We start from the raw sequence: 18,349 nt of genomic DNA, 5'->3' as shown, positions 1-18,349 counted from the left end.
GGCTTTTTCAATATCCTGGACACGACGAGGCCAGTACTAAATATTACAAGTACTCAGTATTTTGTGATGCGCAACAAAAGGCAGTGATCCCTAAAAGCCAGAAAGGTTCATTAAGAACAGGTTACCTTTGGGTTTTTGGTAACATTACAGACTAAGGAGTGACGCATAGAGGTGAGCAAGGAGCAACTGAGAGCTCTCAGGACAATTCTAAGAATAAGACGAGAAACAGCTTTCTGACAACCGGAGGTTTCCAGTACTGGACCCATCTCGGGGCTCCCCTGAAGTGGAGGCTGGAGAAGCAATGCTTACACCAAAGGGGGCACCAACTTTGATGGCCGCCTTAAGGCCCCTTCCAAAGCTACTGAAATTGGAGAGATTTTATTAATGTATACATTCTATTGAATCTTTGTGTTAAAGATTCTACGTTTGGGTTTATATACTGGCTGTATGTTGTTATCAAGTGTTGACTGTGAAGGAGAACCTTGGTTCTCATCACTTACTGTTCCAAACGCCTTCTCCTGTGTTTGATATGAGGCAACGTCTTCCTGGTTAACATGGCTGAAGACCCCGGGGTCATCAAATCATCTTCATTTACCCATCTGACCAACCAGCAAACGTTCACTGAGTACCCTTTTCCTAAAGGAGCTCGTGCCCAAGGTATTAACTCGTATAAGCATTACAATAGAAACAGACGAGAGCTAGAACAATGGTTTATTAGAAACTACGCAAGCACCCGGGAGGGAGGACTCCCAGTCAGGGAATGTTTTTCAAGTGGACAACGAAGTTAAGTTTAAAAGTTGGGTGTTTCACTAAACAAACTCTGGGGAGAGGAGAAAGCCACTGCTGGGAAAGGAAGTGTAGTGTGCAAAAGTTTGGAGCTATGAACAAAGCCACTGAGCTTGCGAAACGGCAAGCAATGAGGCATAAGTGAAGGGAACTGAGGGGCTGAGTTTGCTCTCAGAGAATCATGGGTAAACGCCACCACCACCTACCCCGTCACCCAGTCGGCAGCCTGTAAGGTCACCCAAGATTCTGTCTTTCTCCTTTATGCCCCATTTCGAATCGGCTAGCATGTCTGGGAGAATTGCCCTTCATCTCCCCTGAATCTTTTCCTTCCCTTTGTTTCCTTCACTGCAACTCCTTTACTTCAGGTTCTCCCCGTCTCTTCTTATTGCCTACTATGACCGCTTGCTTCCAGTCTTGTCCTTTCTTACCCACTCTCAACTCTTAGTCTGAAGGATCTTTTAGCAAAGAGGCTTCCATTTTCCAAGAAAGAATCCTGGATTTCCCCCTTCATGCACCTCCTCTAAACTTCCAGAAAATTATTTTGTTCCTATGGAAGAACTTAGAACATTGTTTTTTACGAGAGTTAGAGCTCAAAGAGACAGGCCATTTAATCCATCTGCTTTATCCATACTCCTTCCCAGAGGCGGGAGCCTCCCAGTCCCCGGTAACAGGGCAGTAGATTGTGGGACCTGGGACCGTTACCTCTGGTGAAAACTACTGACCAGGGCAAATGACTGTCTCCAGCTGGACCGATCAGATTTCCTACCCTAGCAATTCTGTATTGTGGTCTACACTTCGCATGTGCTGCACAGCAGGGCCACTTTGGAGCACGTAGGTGGCTACCGTGTAGAGAGAAGCAGGATCATGCAGAAGCTCACATGCAGAAAGGGGTAAAGACACTACGTGCTGGCTGGCTGGTCAGCGTGGTTAAGGGACAGGCTGTGACACCTCTGCCGCCTTGTTCGTTCTTAGTTCCTCCTGAGACCTGCCTGTACTTCCGGCCCTGGGTTTCAGGAGAACTACCAGTTTCTTATATTAATCACCATTTTTACTTACATCAGCTCAAGTCGATTCCATTTCTTAGAATCAAATGAATCCTGTCACATTTATGTGCAAGTCCTTCAGCATTAGGCTCTAATTTCTTTGAATAAAGAAACCATCGTTTGTTTGCCTTTCTGTTTCTCAGTGATTCACACACAGTTGATTAACATGTGTCTCGAGAACTGAATGTAACTACAGAAGTAAATGGCTTTGGACTTGAATTAGCAGCAATTAGACAGAAGACGTCTAATACTTTTAAGGGTAGAGTGTAGGGACAGGAAGACAGCGTCTTCGGCTGAACTTGGTTTTGAGGCACAGTTTCTGCGGAAGCCAACCACACACATTCAACCCATAGCAAGCGCTACCTTTCCGTGAGCTCCTGGTCACAACCAGAGACCAGAGAGGAAACCCCAGGCCGTCACAGCACAGCATGTGCTAACTGGCAAACAGTGACCTCAGTTTCTAAAGATCAGCCACTGACACAGAAACAAACGGCAAGGCGACCAGCACCAAGCGCAACAGCTGCAGCCCGCACCCCCTGTGAGACGGACGTCGTCGGAGAACCTGCCACATTTTATTTCTTAAGACAAATTTTCTCTTTTCACAAAGATTTTAAAAGGCATATTTCCATAAAAGATAACTTTTAATGACTTTATTTACTATAAAGGTTGAGAAAAGGTTAGCACAGTTTTCCATCTAAGTATTAGAATCCTCAATTTTTTTTTAGTTTGAAAATTATGTGATTAATATCTGTTATTATTTTTAAATAGTCTTTCTTTAGATTCAGCAAATGTCCTTGTTGCTTCAAAGGCCTGGCTCCTTTTTCAGTTATGACTGGACTTTATCCACAAGAAAAGAGTTTTTTATTTTTAATTAAACTTAATTTTTTTATGTTAGTTTCAGGTGCACAAAACAACATGATGATTAGACATCTACACCCCTCAAAAGGTAATAACTGCCCCCCAAGTCTACTGCCCCTCTGTAAAGAGTCAGCTGTAACAAAAAGGAACCTGCGAGGCCATTCAAGTAGTAAGAGAGCCTCACACCCTGCAGGTTTCCTGACTACACCCGTACAAGTTGAAAATTAAGGAAGTAGTCCTATCGCGTGTACACAATGGGACATGACAGAAAGGCAGATAAAAGACAAGGCTGGATTTCCTGCTGTGGTGTGAGTCTTTCCACTGCCAAGCAGACTGTGGTGGGCACAATCAACAGAGGCCAGGTGACACACCCATTATCGGGCCATGTGAGTTAATGGTGAGAAACTGACGGGCCTCTGAGAAGGGCTATTTAGCGCTCAAGGGGTTGACGTCATTTTTGGATAGCCAGTTAGGCTTAAAAATGATGACATTCCAATTACACCACTCGAGTAAAAAAAAAAAGTGCACATGCTCCTGAGTGGCTCTGAGAGGATATCCTGTAAATCACCCTGATTGCCGTGTCACTGAAAGAGCGGCTCAGGACACGCTTTTTTCAGTTGCATCAGGTGTGACATGCAGATCTGATGTGGCTTGCTTCACTAGGTGTAAGAGGCTAAGCGTAGAAAACACCTGATAGAAGCGGCACATTGTAGCCATTCATTCAGTGCGGGCATTCACATCCACCGAACATTCCTGGGGGTCCATCCTGTACAAGTTAGATGACTTGCAACACGCAAGTCACCGCAAGTCACCAAACTAGACTAAAAGTGTCAGAACAAACTCTTTTCTAGCTTGTGTGCCTTTCTTTTCATTTCCTGTGAAACATAAACCAGACACCATCAATAATAAAGAGCTAAAGATTTAGCTGAAACAATATTGCTTTTCTTTCAACGTGAATACCAACTGTAAGAAGAAAATAGGCACAGCATTTGATCAAACAGTTGGGGCCAGCAGTTTCTTCAGCTCAAAATAAAGTGGCTATCCAGGATGCTCTGTGACTACATAATCTATGTTGTAAGTAAGATTGGTTTCCAACAGCTTCCACAAAAACATGGTACCCTTTTCCTGCTGACAGTAGGGTAATTTAGTTTTTAATGCCAGAAGTGAAACCTCTGAAGATCAGCACCAAAAAAGCACATCATTCAAACATATCTTCATTTTCATATTTAAAACATGGGAGGCTGGGGTCCCCTGAATATACCTGGAATTTTGCATATTTTAATACTAGTGTCTGAAAAGAGGGGTCTGATTGTTTGACGTGATGAATCGTCTGCAGTTCACAAGTACAAATGGGATTCGTGACATGACAGAAAATAAGCAGAGGCTCAGCATGCTTATATTTTATGTCAAAAAACAAATAAAAAAAGGTAAATGCCTGGCAATTCAAGAAACCTACAGATGGCAGGTAAAAACCTTAAAAACCAGGACCCATGCTTTAATAAAGAAATAATAATTAAACTACACAAAAGGAAGGTTTACCTCGAGGCCCGTACCCCAAGCTCTGCCTGCTTCTGTGCTCCGCCCCCCCACCCCCCGACCACCTACCCCAGGGCAAAGCTGCTGTCCTCCTTCCAGTCCACGATGCGGCAGATGAACAGGGTGCTGGCGTAATCTTTAGACCGTGTCACAAAGTCCTGGGGACAGTCCTTGAGAGGCACGTATATTCTAGGTACTCGGTGGTCCGAGGGCGAAAACAGGGCGTATTTCCGGAACAGTTCGCTGTTCTTATCAGCCAGGAGTTTGAGGAAGCCCATTGCTGCTCGAGAATGCTTTTTCTCCACGATGTAAACCACCTGCAGACACCACAGACAGAGTCAGGGCGGCTTATCCACAGGACAGGGCAATCGCTGGGAGAAGCCAGCAACCAGGACGCTGTTTGCGGGTCAAAACGAAGTGCCTCTCAGTGAAGCTCGGGGACTAAGGAATCTATATTTTTGTTGTTGGGGGTGCGGGATGAGCTCCCCTGCTACTACATTGCCCCTCCAGGCGTGAAGTCTCTAACTAACTAGCTTGCCTTCCTCTTTTCACCTTTCAGAGTTCTCCTTCAGTTGTCGCTTTTTATTTTCCAGGGTTTAGAGTTGTACTTAGTGGGGAAGAGCAAGGAGAAAGGAGTCTATGTCATCTTGTCTGAACCAGAATCCCTTGCTTCTTGCTTAAGTATGACAGCATGAAAAGTGTAGAAAGCAGCTTGACGTTACTTGTGACTCATACATTGGTCGTCACAATAATGACATTACCACAGCTACGTTTCACATCTAAGGGCTGTTTTGCCTTGTAATTTTAGTTTGAATTCATTAAGAAAGTATCCGAAAATCCAAAAACCAGCCAGAAAGAGGGCACCATTGGGGGACAGTAGCCCATGACAGAACACAAGTTCCGTCTACAGAGGGCTGCCTCTGCTCAGTTCTGACTCAAGTCACTTAAGAATGTGGCCCCATGTTGTCGGGCGTTTTGTTTGATCAAGAGAAGCCAGAAGTCTAATTGTTTTATGAGAACACTCCCATTTTTTTAATGTAAGCTACCAAGTCAAAATTTGAAAATACTGCACAAGTCAAACAAAACACAAGTGTGTGAGCCAGAACTCGCCCACAGGCTCTCCATTCAGTATAATATGCCACACCCAGCGTGCTGCCCGGCTTATGGTTAGTATTCAAAATACTTATTAGAATAAAGTGCTAGATATCAGGGCAACGGGGTAACATACACACAATGTGATTTAGAAATTCCTTTGTTACCATACAGGAGCTGCTCTCCTCACTGCCAGGTTAAGCCCATGGCTGAGGCCTCTGGGAGAGGAAGCCCCGTGCCACTATGTCACTTCATTCTTTGCCCGGACACCGCTTCTGCCACCACGAGCTGCTAGCTGGGGTTAGCTGTGTTTGATCCCATATCTGAATATGCCACTAACCCACATAATTAAAAAAGAAAATGGGATTATGCAAAACAACAAAAACAGGGTACAAAAGCAAATGTTTTTGTTTCTAATATGATAACTAAATTAAATACTTTGGAAAAACTGAAAAAGACTTTTCAAAAGCATACTTTTGAGTTAGATATGGGCATGCCAACAATAAAAAAACATTGCAGTAAAGAACTATAAAACTCTAGGAGTCTACATTCATACTGCTTCACCAGTACCTAAATTCTCCCTCACTTTAATTAACCCACACTGGAAATCGTAACTATCACATTACAAGTGTGGTTTAAGCAGAAAAAGATAATGCAGAACTTCAATAAAAACACCCACATACAAAGAAAAGGCCTTGGCACTTCATCCAAAGACAGGTGAATGAATACATGTGTAAGTGTTTAAAGATACAAAAGATTCACTTTTTATGAAACCCTGCTTCCACTGACTTTTCTGATTCACTGACCAACTACAGTCCTGAGTGAATCCATCGCATGAGAGCTGTGACAGGGAGCTCAGGTGACGGCCATTTGAAGAAATAGAGAAAATCTGAAGGCAGTGACCTTTGCTGATCTTTGCAGTGACTTCTCTGGTAAAGCTCTTATGTCCTGTGCCACGGAGGTGCTCTCATCTTTTGTAACTGGGGCACCAACATCCTCTTTCCCTAAATTAAAAACAGAAAAAAGAGGAAATCCGTTAGATGCATATCTATTAGGCATACAGATCATGGGGTTTTTAATTCAGAGCTACAAGGATTCTTGAATGCCATTTACCCCAAACTATGATTTTTATGGAAACAGGAACCCAGGCCCACAGTGCTTAGGGGACTTGGAAGGTGAATCCCATCACCAAGTTGTATTAATGCGCACACTCGGCAGGCCACATTGTACCTATTTAACGTTATTCATATAATAAACATCATGCAGGTGCACAGCATAAACTATGTGGAATTAAACTAAAGGGCCCATGTGACAAAAATGCCAAAAAACTGGATGTTAAATATTGCCCCTGCTCATAATGCAGAATAGATAGAGGTTGATGTATTATGCACATCGACTGAAATAAAACAAAATCAAAATAAATGTTAACTTTTAAAAGTACTTTGGTACCAGCCATAACAAACAAAATGGTGGGAAATAGGTTATATTTATTAAATAAATAAATAAATAAAAATGCCAACCCCGATTTTCCTGGCTTTTCTTAGCGACATTATATAAAGTACTTAAAGTCTTTTAATGTTTAATTTCCTTTCTTAAAAAACTTATAAAACGCACATTCACCCAAGAAACTGAAACCACATCTCCCCAATAAAGAGTCAGGCTCTGTACCAGAAGTATTAAAACCACTCATGAACAAAAACAGCAAATTACACACTTTTGAACATGTAATATTTTGTATTTTCATATGTTACATTAGATTTCCCTCACACCACAAAATATTCTTAGCCAACTAACTATACTGGAGTTTCTTGATTCTAAGGGTCACGAACAACTCATGTGGGACCCACTCCAATGAGCTAAGAGAGACGTGCACTTATCATTTAGACATCACCAAGGCCAAAATAAAGAAACAAATCCTTTTCAGGACCGGCTGCCTCTTAGCAAAGGCTCAGCTTAAAGCCAACTTTCACCATGCTGGCCGTCGTCTGGCAATGCTGCCATGATCTGACCTCCCTGAGGCTTAGAATGATCAACCGTTTGCTTTTCCATCTATGCTGAAATATACCAACCATAGTGCCCACAAAAAGCAGAATTCCCATTGTTTTCCGAAAAAAAAAAAACCAAGGAAAACTTTCCCATTGTTGATTACCCTGTCCATCAGTAAAAGAGGGACATCATCCAAGCTCATCTTTTATTTTAGACCATAGTCCAGGATTCCCAAATCATCGGATGCTTCCGAACAACATCTCTCATACTCTTAGGGAGAAAACAAATCACACAAGTTGTCGATCTGTTCTGTAGCATATTTGCCAGAGTGTTCTACAGAACAAGATGGGGAGGCTGGAATGACCAGTAATAAGTACCCTCTACTGAGATATCTCAGTTTTGGTCTCAAGAGCTGGCTGTCACTACAGGGCAGTGAGGGTTTTTCCAGGGCAGCCCAAATTTTGGGCATACAGCTTTCTGTGATGGTCACCGATGGCTCCATCTTCTGATTGTTGCTGTAAATTCTATCCCAACAACAAGCAAGACTTCAGTTGCAAAGATAGCACACCTTAACATCACCTTCTCAGGTTCTGTGTTATAAGCCCGTCCTGGCAGAAATAAGGCTTTGTTCAGACACAGATGCATTTTGGAGTTGAACTAACAAATTCAACTAAGTTTACAGCCCTGGGGGTGAGCATCACAGATATGTTCAATACATGTGAAGAAACACAATGCCAGGTTAGAAAGGTGAATCACCTTAATAGGTTTCCCACAACTACATCTTACCACACTGAAGACAAAGTTGCCAATTTAATGAGAGAATCTACTGCACTGTTTAATCACAAGATCACTTATTTATTCACTTATTCCATGTGTATTTACTGAGCACAGGGCATTGAGGATTCAGCGGTGAATAAAAGAAATACGATCCCAGCCCTTCTGGAACATATACCTTAATGTGGGAGTAACAACCAACAAGCAATCAATAAACACAAAGTTACAAATCATGATCCATGCTAGGAAGGAAAGAACGGTCCCTCAGGAAGACGACGCAAGGACATATGATTTAGATTGAGAGGTCAAGGTCCTGTGTGGAAGCGGCATTTAAGCTGTGACATGAGGATGGTGTACGCAGGAGTGAAGAAGGGGACCAGAGGGTGGGGAATGGCACCAGGGAAGGGGCAGAGGTGGGAGGTGCTGGGCACAGTCGAGGAACAGAAAGAAGACCATGTGGCTGCTGGAGCACAGTGGGCAAGAATGGGCATGACAAGAGACGAGGGTGAACAGCAGACAGGAGTCAAGTCAGGTGGGACCTTTGAGCAACGGGAAGCGGGCCCAGAATTTTGTGCAGAACGTGACACTGCGCAAGGTGAGGTCAGAGCAGGCTGATACCAGTTAAGAGCCACTGCACAAGTCCAGACATGGGAGGACAGCGCTCAGATGCAGGCACTGGAGATGGTATTAAAAGGATCAGTTGAAGACCTATTTTGGAGTTGAACTAACAGACTTTGGTGTTAATTAGATATGCGAGTTTAGGATTATTAGATATGACAAGCGAAGGACTATTTCCAGCTTTCCAGCATCATTACCGGCACAGGAAAAGACGAGAGAAGGAAGTGAAAATCAAGAGTTCTATTTCGGAGCTGGTTCTATTGGAGAGGCCACCTGTGAAACCTTCGAGCGATAATGTTGGGAAGCAGTTCAACATGAAGGTCTGGAACACAAAAAGAGAGATCTGGGCTGTGGTTTTAAAACCAGTTTTCATGCTGAGAACTTTCAAATTAATTCTTTCAAGCCGAAGCCGCAGAGAAGAGCTCAATCCCATGTCTGTTCAACTACTAAGTTTAGGAAGCTGCTATGTACTTTAGAAAGAAGTAATGTGCTGCCGCTGTCACTGTTAAGGAAGTGCCGCTGTCACTGTAATGTTAAGGATGTACAGATGATCTGAAGAGGGACAAGGAAGTTAAGGGGGGTTCAGGTAAAGGCCAGCGCTCGTGCAAAGGCCCAGAGCTGTGAAAGCGCCTGACACTGTCGAGGCCTAGTAAGAGATTTATTGTAGTGACTAACAGGTTGAGGACACAAGGGATGGGGGGAAGGGGCCGGCACGGGGAGAGGAACAAGGCTGGCAGAGAGGTGGGACAGGTCCTGTGGCAGAGACTGCCGTTACTACCCAATTATCTGTTCTCTTCTTTCCTAGTAACAAGAACTCCAATTTTTAGCCAGATATACTAGCTAACAGACTATATTCCTCAGGCTTCTTGCAACTAAGCATAGCCTATACGTCTCATTTTAGCCAATCAGATGCAGGTTACAGTGTTGTAAGTTACTTCCAAGAAGCATCCTCACAGGACAGAGGACAGACTTCCCTCTTTCTTCCTTCTTGCCAGCTAGAATGTGGATGTGATGGCCCTCAAGTACGTACTCATCTCGGTCCTAGAGGCCACAGGACATGGGTGCTTTCCATATGCAGCGCAGCACAACAGAATGGGCTGAAGGCTAGAACTATCCCGCAAGCCCTGGCCTGCCTGCCTCTGGCCTTTTTTTTATGTGAGATAGAAATGAATTTCTTTCTTGTTTAAGCCACTGGTATTTTAGGATTTAGGGCCCTTCTCAGCAGAACATACGTTCTGTCACACAGAGCCAGATGATGAAACTGACAAGCTTGGACACTACCCTAGAAAGTATTATAAAGGCAAGGGACACAGAGGTTTTAAGCTATGAATCTGGTAGCGCTCGGGAGTATGAAGGCAATTGTAGTAGCAGAGGTTTAGGAAGCTGGGGTCACGGTCCAGGTGAGACAATCAGAATCTGAATTAAGACAGCAGCAGTGAGAGAGAACAGAGGGAAGATTTGAGAGAGATTTCTGAGAAGGATGCTGCCAAGTGTGTGTCCATCACTATGAATGACTTAGCATACGAAAAATGGGCTTAAATTTAAAGAGCTTTGGATTGAACATCAGGAAGAATTCCGCGACAGGACAGTAACACCATGATGAAATTACTATACTGGGCAGAGCAGCTGGCAGAGCTCAACAGGGTAAAGGTGATGCGTCCTCACAGCCTCCGCTTTGCCATACCAAAGGCATTCCATGGTCCCTTTTAAAAGTTCAAGAAAGAACTGATTACCAAAATTCTTCATCTAAAAGAATTTTCTGAAAACTAGACAGGCTACTAATAAAAGTGTTCATTATTTTCCCCCTAGACACACTCTAGGAAGAAAACTCCAGTGAGATCCTAATCTTTTTCTACAGATTGTTTTTTAAATGTTTAAAATAGAAGTTTTAAACATTTAAAAAATAAAATGTCATTGCCACTTACATATATCAAGTGCAAACCCAACACCTTGTTTTGGTAAAAACAATGACCGGATTTGGCCTTCTCATACATAAACAATAAACTGACAAGTCTGATAATTCTCAACACTTCACAAACACATCAAAAGGTTTTCAGATGATTAGACTGTGACGCTAAGTGGGGACAATGTGAAGAGAAAAGGAACTGGGCAAAAAGGTGTTTCAACCTATCCAATGAAAAGAGTGACAAACTCTGACGAATCTAAGCGTTTTCCATTTTCGCATAAAGGACCAGAAAAATTTCCAATGAGAACACAAGGAAAACCGCAATTTTTAAAATAAATAAGAATATTTCCCTTCCAATCTCTCAAAATCAATCAACCAGGAAAACTTCTTTGATGGGCCCCTCATTCCAGGGAACTGTAGAAACGACGACACAAGTCGTCACGAGGCAGGTGTTCATGTTATAGTCATTTGCTGTGTTGCAGGTCTGCCAGGCAGAGTGAGTGAGAGTGACTGTTCTGGGACCCCACATCCAGCTCTGCCAGGGCCGAGGCTCAGGGGCACCCATGAAATCTCTTCTTTACAAAATCCCCATTCTGAAATAAAGCTAATGAAAGTGTGTGGTGCCAGAGAGTTGTGACAGTGTTTACATATGTGACCTCATTTGAGGTCCATACCACAACTTCCTCCTATAGTTTCATCAAGGAAATGGGAGCGATGACAAGGCAGAGCCAGTCAATGACAACATGCAGGGACCCTGGTGCTCGCCGTGGTGACCTGTTCTCCACACACACAAGAAATCAGAGCAAGAACCATGGGAAGAGCCAAGAAAACCTACATCAAGATACTCTGTAAGTGGTGATGGTCCCCACGGAAATGCCGGAGTTGACCTAGTGAAGGTCCTAAGTGTCTACGGATTGTCAGGCACGGCAAATGACCCTCTGTCCTCAGAGAGCTCGTGTGCTAGAAATGAGACAAAGATGAATACAAACATTGAAAGTACTCGGTGTTGATGACAGCTGGCAAGCAGTGTACCCAAAGGCAGTAAGAAGGGAGCCAGGCAGTCTGGCAGGGCAGCCCCAAGCTGCAAATGGGAAGGCTGAGTGAGAGCTGGCAAGAGGGCTGGGGGTGGGGAGCATTCCGGGACGGGAGGAGCGCATGCAAAGGTACAGCATCAAGAGTAAACGAGGAGGAGGAAGGTTTGTGTGTTTCAACAAGCTGCAGGTACCAGATCACGAAAGGCCTCAGATGCTGAAGAGCATGTCTTTTATATTTTAGGGATGGAAAGCCATTGAAAATTTTGAGTATAACAGGATTAGAATTACATTTGATGAGAAGTCAATGGTCAGTCTGTTGCTTCTTTGAAAATAAGGAGCAATAGACTGACCATTCTCTTGGCTTGGTTTTCTATAGTTTCATTTTGATGTATCTAAGTTTCGGGGTTTTTTTTTAAATTCTATTTGCAAAAACTGACAAGATTAGTCAGCTGCTAAGGGGGAACTGGAGATGGGGGAGGTTATATGGGTAGAGTAAGGAATGGGAAAACTGCCTCATTTCCTTATATCATAAGTTCTCAAAGTATGTTCCTTGACCAGGAGCCTCAAGACATCACCTAGAAATTCTTAGGACTGCAAAATCTCAGGCCCCAGCCAGCCTTACTGACTCAGAACCTTGGGGGCTAGGGCCCAGCAGTCAGCTAGACAAGGTCTCCAGGACACTCTGATTCTGATTCTGATTCACTCTAAAATGGAAGAGCCATTGCTACAGACAAATGAGCCATGAGCCAGCACAGGAAGAGTGGTCAGGCAATCGAAGAGGGTGTACATTCAGCTGGGACTTAGCGAATCTGCAGTGTTGGATGTTAGATCTGGCGCTTAAGAGAGAGGTCTAGACTGAAGACAGACACAAGGGCGTCATGTGTGTACCTAGGGCAAATGAAGAAGTGGACCTGCTCCCTCAGAGATGGCTCAGAATGAGAAGAGAAGCAAGTCCAGGGCAGAACAATGAGGAACACCAACAATTAAGAAAGCACAAGTATTAATAGAAAAGTTTGCAAGGAGACTGAGGCATGGTCAGAGAGGTAAGAGAAAAATCAGACTAATGTGAGAAAAATCAGGCTAAAATCAGAGAAGCCAAAGAAAGCAAGTGTTTCAATAGGGAACGCCTGGTCAGCAGTGTGGCCGTAGTGACAAGGTCACAGGCGACACTAGCGACACTAATTTTAAAGAAGGAAACGGGGTGAAGTCAGAATGCAGGGCGTGGGGAATTGAGTAGGAGGTGGGTTGCAGAGATGAGGGTGTGGGAAGGTTCCGGAAGTCTGTCTGTGAAGGAATGGAATAATCCAGGGAGGGAGCTCTAGAGGGAGAGAGAAATCACCACACAGTTCTTACTATTTTATTTTTTTAAGATAAGAGAGGCTGGAACATGGTTCACTGCTGATGGGAACAAACCACAAAAGAAGGTGCGGTCAAAGAGGGCACCATTAGGGAAGGGAGACGTCCCTGGGCAGGAAGGGATGGGATCCAGAACCCAGAGGAAAGGATTAACCTCAGGCAGAAGGACAGAGAGATGCCAACTTCATTGTATTAAAATAAATTGAGGAGGGGATGAGTCTAGACACAAGCCATTTGTAAGTCTGGTGGCTGAAAGCTGAGGGAGCAGCTTTTGTTTTCTCTGAAACATAGCAGCCAAACTCATCTGTCGAAAAGTGCTAGGGAAGGAGGAGCACACACGCTACATCCAGAGCTGGGTTCCACAATTCCAGGTGAGGATCAAATGCAAGTAGCATCTCCAAACAGCAGCCTGCATGTGGCAGGCACTATTGGGTGATTTACACACACTACCACATTTAATATTCTCCAACAATCCAATGGAGTAGGCAGGTAGTATCATGCCAATTTTAGAGATAAGGGAAATGAGGCTCACAAAGGTCAAAGAACATTAGGAAGTGGCAAGGGCAGGATTCAACCTAAGTCTCACGAATGCCAACACCTCATCCTCTTCCCATGCTGTCACTCAACCTTCAGAACCTGAACAGGATTGATGGAAGTAACAATGGAAAAGAATACACGATTTTGGAGAGATTTGCCTGAATGATAAGATACTGGATAAAGTCAATCAACTGTTTTGAGCATATTTAGAGTTTGGGGTGACAATGAAATGCAAGTATGATGATGTCCTGTACCAAAGCTGGAGATATGGTTCTACATCTTGGGACAGAGGGTAGGAAAATCAATGAGATGATGACATTGTCTGAGAGTAGACAGAGGGGTAGATACTGGGGAAAGACTCAACATGTTAAGAGTAATAGGATGAAGAAATGAAGGAAAAGGAAGCTAATACTCAAGCATTAAGAGGGGGGAAAAATCCCTTCTCTATCCAATTTTCCTGCATTGTTCTAATTTACAGACGATTAAGAAAGGAAGTCCTGTTTGTGGGAGGAGTTGGTCACACACTGCACACCTCTCTCATCAGGCCAACCATGTAGATGCCTTGAGGTTCCTGAGTCGAAGCCCAGACCTGGAGAGCGTGGCTTTCAGGCCCAAACCTGACTCCCTCACGGGGTCATCTTATTCCCATTCCCAGCTGTTAACTGTATTAATTACATCATCAACACTCTCCTGCTTTTCTCGGAGCTCTCTTTGCTCCAAATCTTTCTCTTGCCCAGGAGAAAGTACTTTTACATTTCTCTCTACTGAAGCTTTAATTGGCTTTTAGCCTCATGGCTCCCAAAAGACCCAACATGTAGGCACACACACTTACGTGCTTGCATCTACAGCTGGCTGTAACGTTCTAATTCTGCATCTTTCCCAGCAGATGAATGATTCCTCCAAGTTTAAGTTGACTTCCATGAGTTTTTCTTAAAGGGCCAAGCTTCACATCTTAGTGTCGTGACCATTTCAACAGCAGATACAGTGTTCAAGCGTACTTTTTAAAGAAACACGCGTTTCTTTACCTGCCTTCTAAGGACTAGCTATCCATCGAAACTCAAAAAAATGAAGAAGACGCTAGGCTATCTTAGAGAGTTAATTAGACAATGGCCTCAAAGCTTGGGAAGCTAGACTAGATGAATTTTGCTGTGTTTTGAGTCTACAATCTCACATATACCAAACACGTATTGCATCTCTCCTATGTTCCAAGCCTCTTAGGCACATGCAATATTTCATCTTGTTGAGCATCTCCAACAGAGATCATAAGATCCAGCCCACTGTTTGGGCAAAAGGGAAAGAACAAAAACAGTGCTTCTCTAAGAGCCGGTCCTCCCTATCAGTTCATTTGCTGTGACCTAATAATAACAGGACCACAAAGTGATCATTACCAGGCAAAAGAAAACAGATAGTTTAAAGAGGTTGACTTTTATAGACGGCATCATTTCTGAGATCCATCAGGCCCTCTAGGAAACAGAACAATGCAACACTCAAAAACAGCTAATGTTTGAAGCATCTTTGATGGAAAATGCTTCTCCTTAATAAGGTAACAAGTCTAGCTCTTCTAGCCAGGTTATATAGACATGGATGAGTCATTGTTTCAGATGCCAAATTGGCAAATCTGAAGGTTTTATAATGGATCCTATGCGGCTGGTGTGGAGAAAAAGGACTCAGGTGTGAAACAAGAGAGTGACTCGTTTGGTCCTTCTTCAATTTCAGAAAAGGGAAGGAAGTCTTTTACAGAACACTTGCTGAATACAAGACTGTTCTGGGAGTTGCAAGTGGGTGAAGGATAAGCAAAAACTAGATGAGGGAAATAAAAAAATATTCAACCATAATAATATCAGTCACGGCACATAAACTGCAACAACAACAACAACAAAAGTAGCTATGAAGAAGAGCCACAGAAGGAAAGAGCACACATTTAGTTGAAAGAAATAAGCAAAGGCTTGTGGAGGAAGCACCTTGTGGTGAGCAAGATGGCCCCCGACGATCCCCTCACCTGCTAGTCTTCATACCCTTATATAATCCCATCCCGTAAGAGTGCTAAAAGGACGTGTGTCTTGCTTCTAACCAACAGAATGTGGCACAGATGCTGGGATGTCACTTCCATGATTAGGGTACATAGGACTGTCACTTCCATCTTGACAGCAGACTCTCCCTTGCTGGATCTGCTGCAGCCAGTGCCATACAGAGGCCCATGCAGCACAGAGCTGAGGGCAGCCTCCGGCCAGCAGCCAGCAAAGAATTGAGTCCTCGGTCCAAAAGCCCACTAGGAACTGCATCTGGCCCACAACCACACAAGCCTAGAAACAGATCCCTCCCCAGTCGGGCCTTCAGATGACAGACACCCTGAGGGCAGCCTCATGAGAAGCAAAGGACCGAGCGGAGCCGTGTCCAGATTTCTGACTAAAGGGAAGCCTTCTTTCCTTCCTCTACTCACTCTTCGGACACCAAATGTATGGGTTTTCCACACCAAGCAATTCTCCAATTTTCTGTGGACACCACCTGGGTGTCTTAAAATTTAATTCAATTCTCACACTAACTACCCAGGGTTAGCACAGACCCCACAAGTTAAGGGCTCAGTCCCACAAGACTGCCAGTCTCCCCACTTCACAAACCAAATGCAAGTGGTGGGTCTCTAGGTTACCCACACTTCTAAGCTGGCTACAAATCAGGGTTGGGGGTTCTGATGATCCCCCTCCTTAGGTTCGATGATTTGTTATAACAGCTCAGAACTCAGGGCAACATACAACTTACATTTACCAGTTTAGTACAGAGAACATAATAAAAGATACAGATGAAGAGCTAGATGAAGAGACACACAGGGTGAGGTACTGAAGGATCCTGAGGGCAGGAGCTTCTGCCCCCGTGGAGTCAGGGGGCACCACTGTGCCGGCACATGGATGAATGCACCAACCCAGAAGCTCTCCAAAGTCTGTAGTTCAGAAACTTTTATAAAATCACGTAGGCATGATCAATTATGACCTCAATCTGCAGCCCTTTCCTCCTCCTGGAGAATGGAGGGGGGGCTGGAAATTTCCACCCTCCAGTCATGGGTTGGTCTTTCAGGCGACCAGCTCCCATCCTGAAGCTACTGAGGCGTCCACCAAGGTATGCCTCACACTCAGGAAATGACAAAGATCTTAAGAGCTCTGCGTCAGGAACCGGAAGCAGAGGCAAATATGACAGTTGACACTTGAAGACTGGAGGAATTTTCACAGAAGGAGATGAAGAGTTAGGCAGCATTCACGGCAGAAGAAAGGAGGCACCGATGCAGAAAGGCAGAAGAGGGAAGGGAACGCTTCAGAACAACACAAAGTCCAGTTGGGCTGGACCTACGGTCTGAATGGGCAGCTGCGAGAACGTGGACTGCAGAGGCAGGCAGGAGAGACCTGGTGGGAAGGGCGGCCACAGAGAGCACTCAGAGCTCATCCCTGGCATCGTGGGGTCTGAGAACCTCTGCAGGAAGATTCATTTGACGCTTGTTGCCTCAAGAGGCAGTAAGCTTCACAAAATGATTTGGAAAGGGCTCATAACAGAATGCTATGCTTTCTCCTTTTTAAGATCCTTTCCCTTCCATTATCTCACTTGGTTTATGCAAGAACCTACGAAGAAGTCAAGACAAGTATTTATTCCGAAGGTTTGTTTTACAAGTAAGGAATATGAAGCACTAAGAGGCAAGCCTAACTGGCAAAAGCTCTCGTTCAGTACTGATTTTTCCTGCTAAGAGTGTTGCCACACGTTGTTGGATCCCCCTTTCCTGCTGGACAAGCAAACAGGCAAGCCAGACAGGTCTGAATCCTGGCCCCTGTGCACCAGGGTAGTGGCCCAAAGAGCGTTTGTATCAGGAATAGTAGGTGCAGTGAGGCTGAGGTGTGCTGCAGAGTCTAGCGTGGAGCAGCCTAAACTGCAGAAGCTGGTCTCAAAGGGGCTTTGAAATAAGAAGGGTCACAATGAGCGTCAGAGCCAAAGTCAAGCCTACCGAGTTCATACTTGGTTGCTGCTTCTAGCTCAAGTGAGTCAGAGCTGAGGAGACTGCCAAATGGGGCAGCTAATGGGGAGCCGAGATGAGACTTCGTTGTGCAGCTGACCTGTCACTCGGGAGGCTACTGACAGGGTGTGCAGGGGTGCGAGGCTGGTTCCACTTAAAGGGATAACTCGGTTATTTCTTAGCTTTTTTATTTTTAAACTAATGTCGGGGACAATTTTCTACTGTAAAAGGTTAGATAAGATCTGTCCCTAATGGTGGACATGCTATTCCCAGAGTAGGACAGCTGTCAGTTCCCTCTCCCCAGCTCTGTTTTGTGTTTTTTTCAATAGGCTTAGTTGGAATCTTTAACAGCCTTTTGTAAATCTCAACATTACTCTATTCGCCAGGCAAAGATTTCCCTGACATGTTTCTGGGCGACCTGAAAAACCTAGCTGGTAATTCTTAAGGAAGAACGGCCATAACTTAGAGTGGCCCAAAAGGGAATCCACTGGCAGGGAGCGGACTCTGTAGGCAGCTACCTGTGCAGAGCGCCAAGGAAAGGGTCTCTAACAAGGCGAAGAAAAGTAAGTAAATGCATGAAACCTTAAGCAGGCAGATTACACACTTAAAATGACAAAACGGGCTCCACTGCTTAACTGAACAAACCTGGAATTTGCCGACCAAACGGATGAATCAGGAAGACCTACTTGACTGGGCCATTCCCTCTTGGAGTCTGAAGACTAACTTCACAGCCGACAGCACTCAGAATCCCAGGCAGACAGAAGAGGGAGGAAGACATCAACCATCCCCATTTGTAGCTGATTCTATTTCCCAGGTCAATAAAAACCAAACT

General features: G+C 44.4%; 1 protein-coding gene across 2 annotated transcripts in view; it reads right to left on the bottom strand.

Moving 5' to 3' along the window:
* Window positions 1-18,349, bottom strand: part of DIS3L2 (DIS3 like 3'-5' exoribonuclease 2) — a 307,560-nt gene that overhangs the window by 170,400 nt on the left and 118,811 nt on the right. For both annotated transcript variants that reach the window (XM_081051782.1, XM_081051783.1), the window contains exons 7-8: window positions 6,219-6,319; window positions 4,293-4,540 (exon numbers count right to left, since the gene is read on the bottom strand). In XM_081051782.1, coding sequence (XP_080907908.1) covers window positions 4,293-4,540; window positions 6,219-6,319 — 349 coding nt within the window. The remainder of the gene's footprint in view (window positions 1-4,292; window positions 4,541-6,218; window positions 6,320-18,349) is intronic.

Source organism: Rhinolophus hipposideros (genome assembly GCF_964194185.1).
Source record: "Rhinolophus hipposideros genome assembly, chromosome: 6".
Classification (NCBI taxonomy): domain Eukaryota; kingdom Metazoa; phylum Chordata; class Mammalia; order Chiroptera; family Rhinolophidae; genus Rhinolophus; species Rhinolophus hipposideros.
The sequence above is the reverse complement of the archived record's forward strand: the minus strand, read 5'-3'. Positions and strand labels throughout refer to the sequence as shown.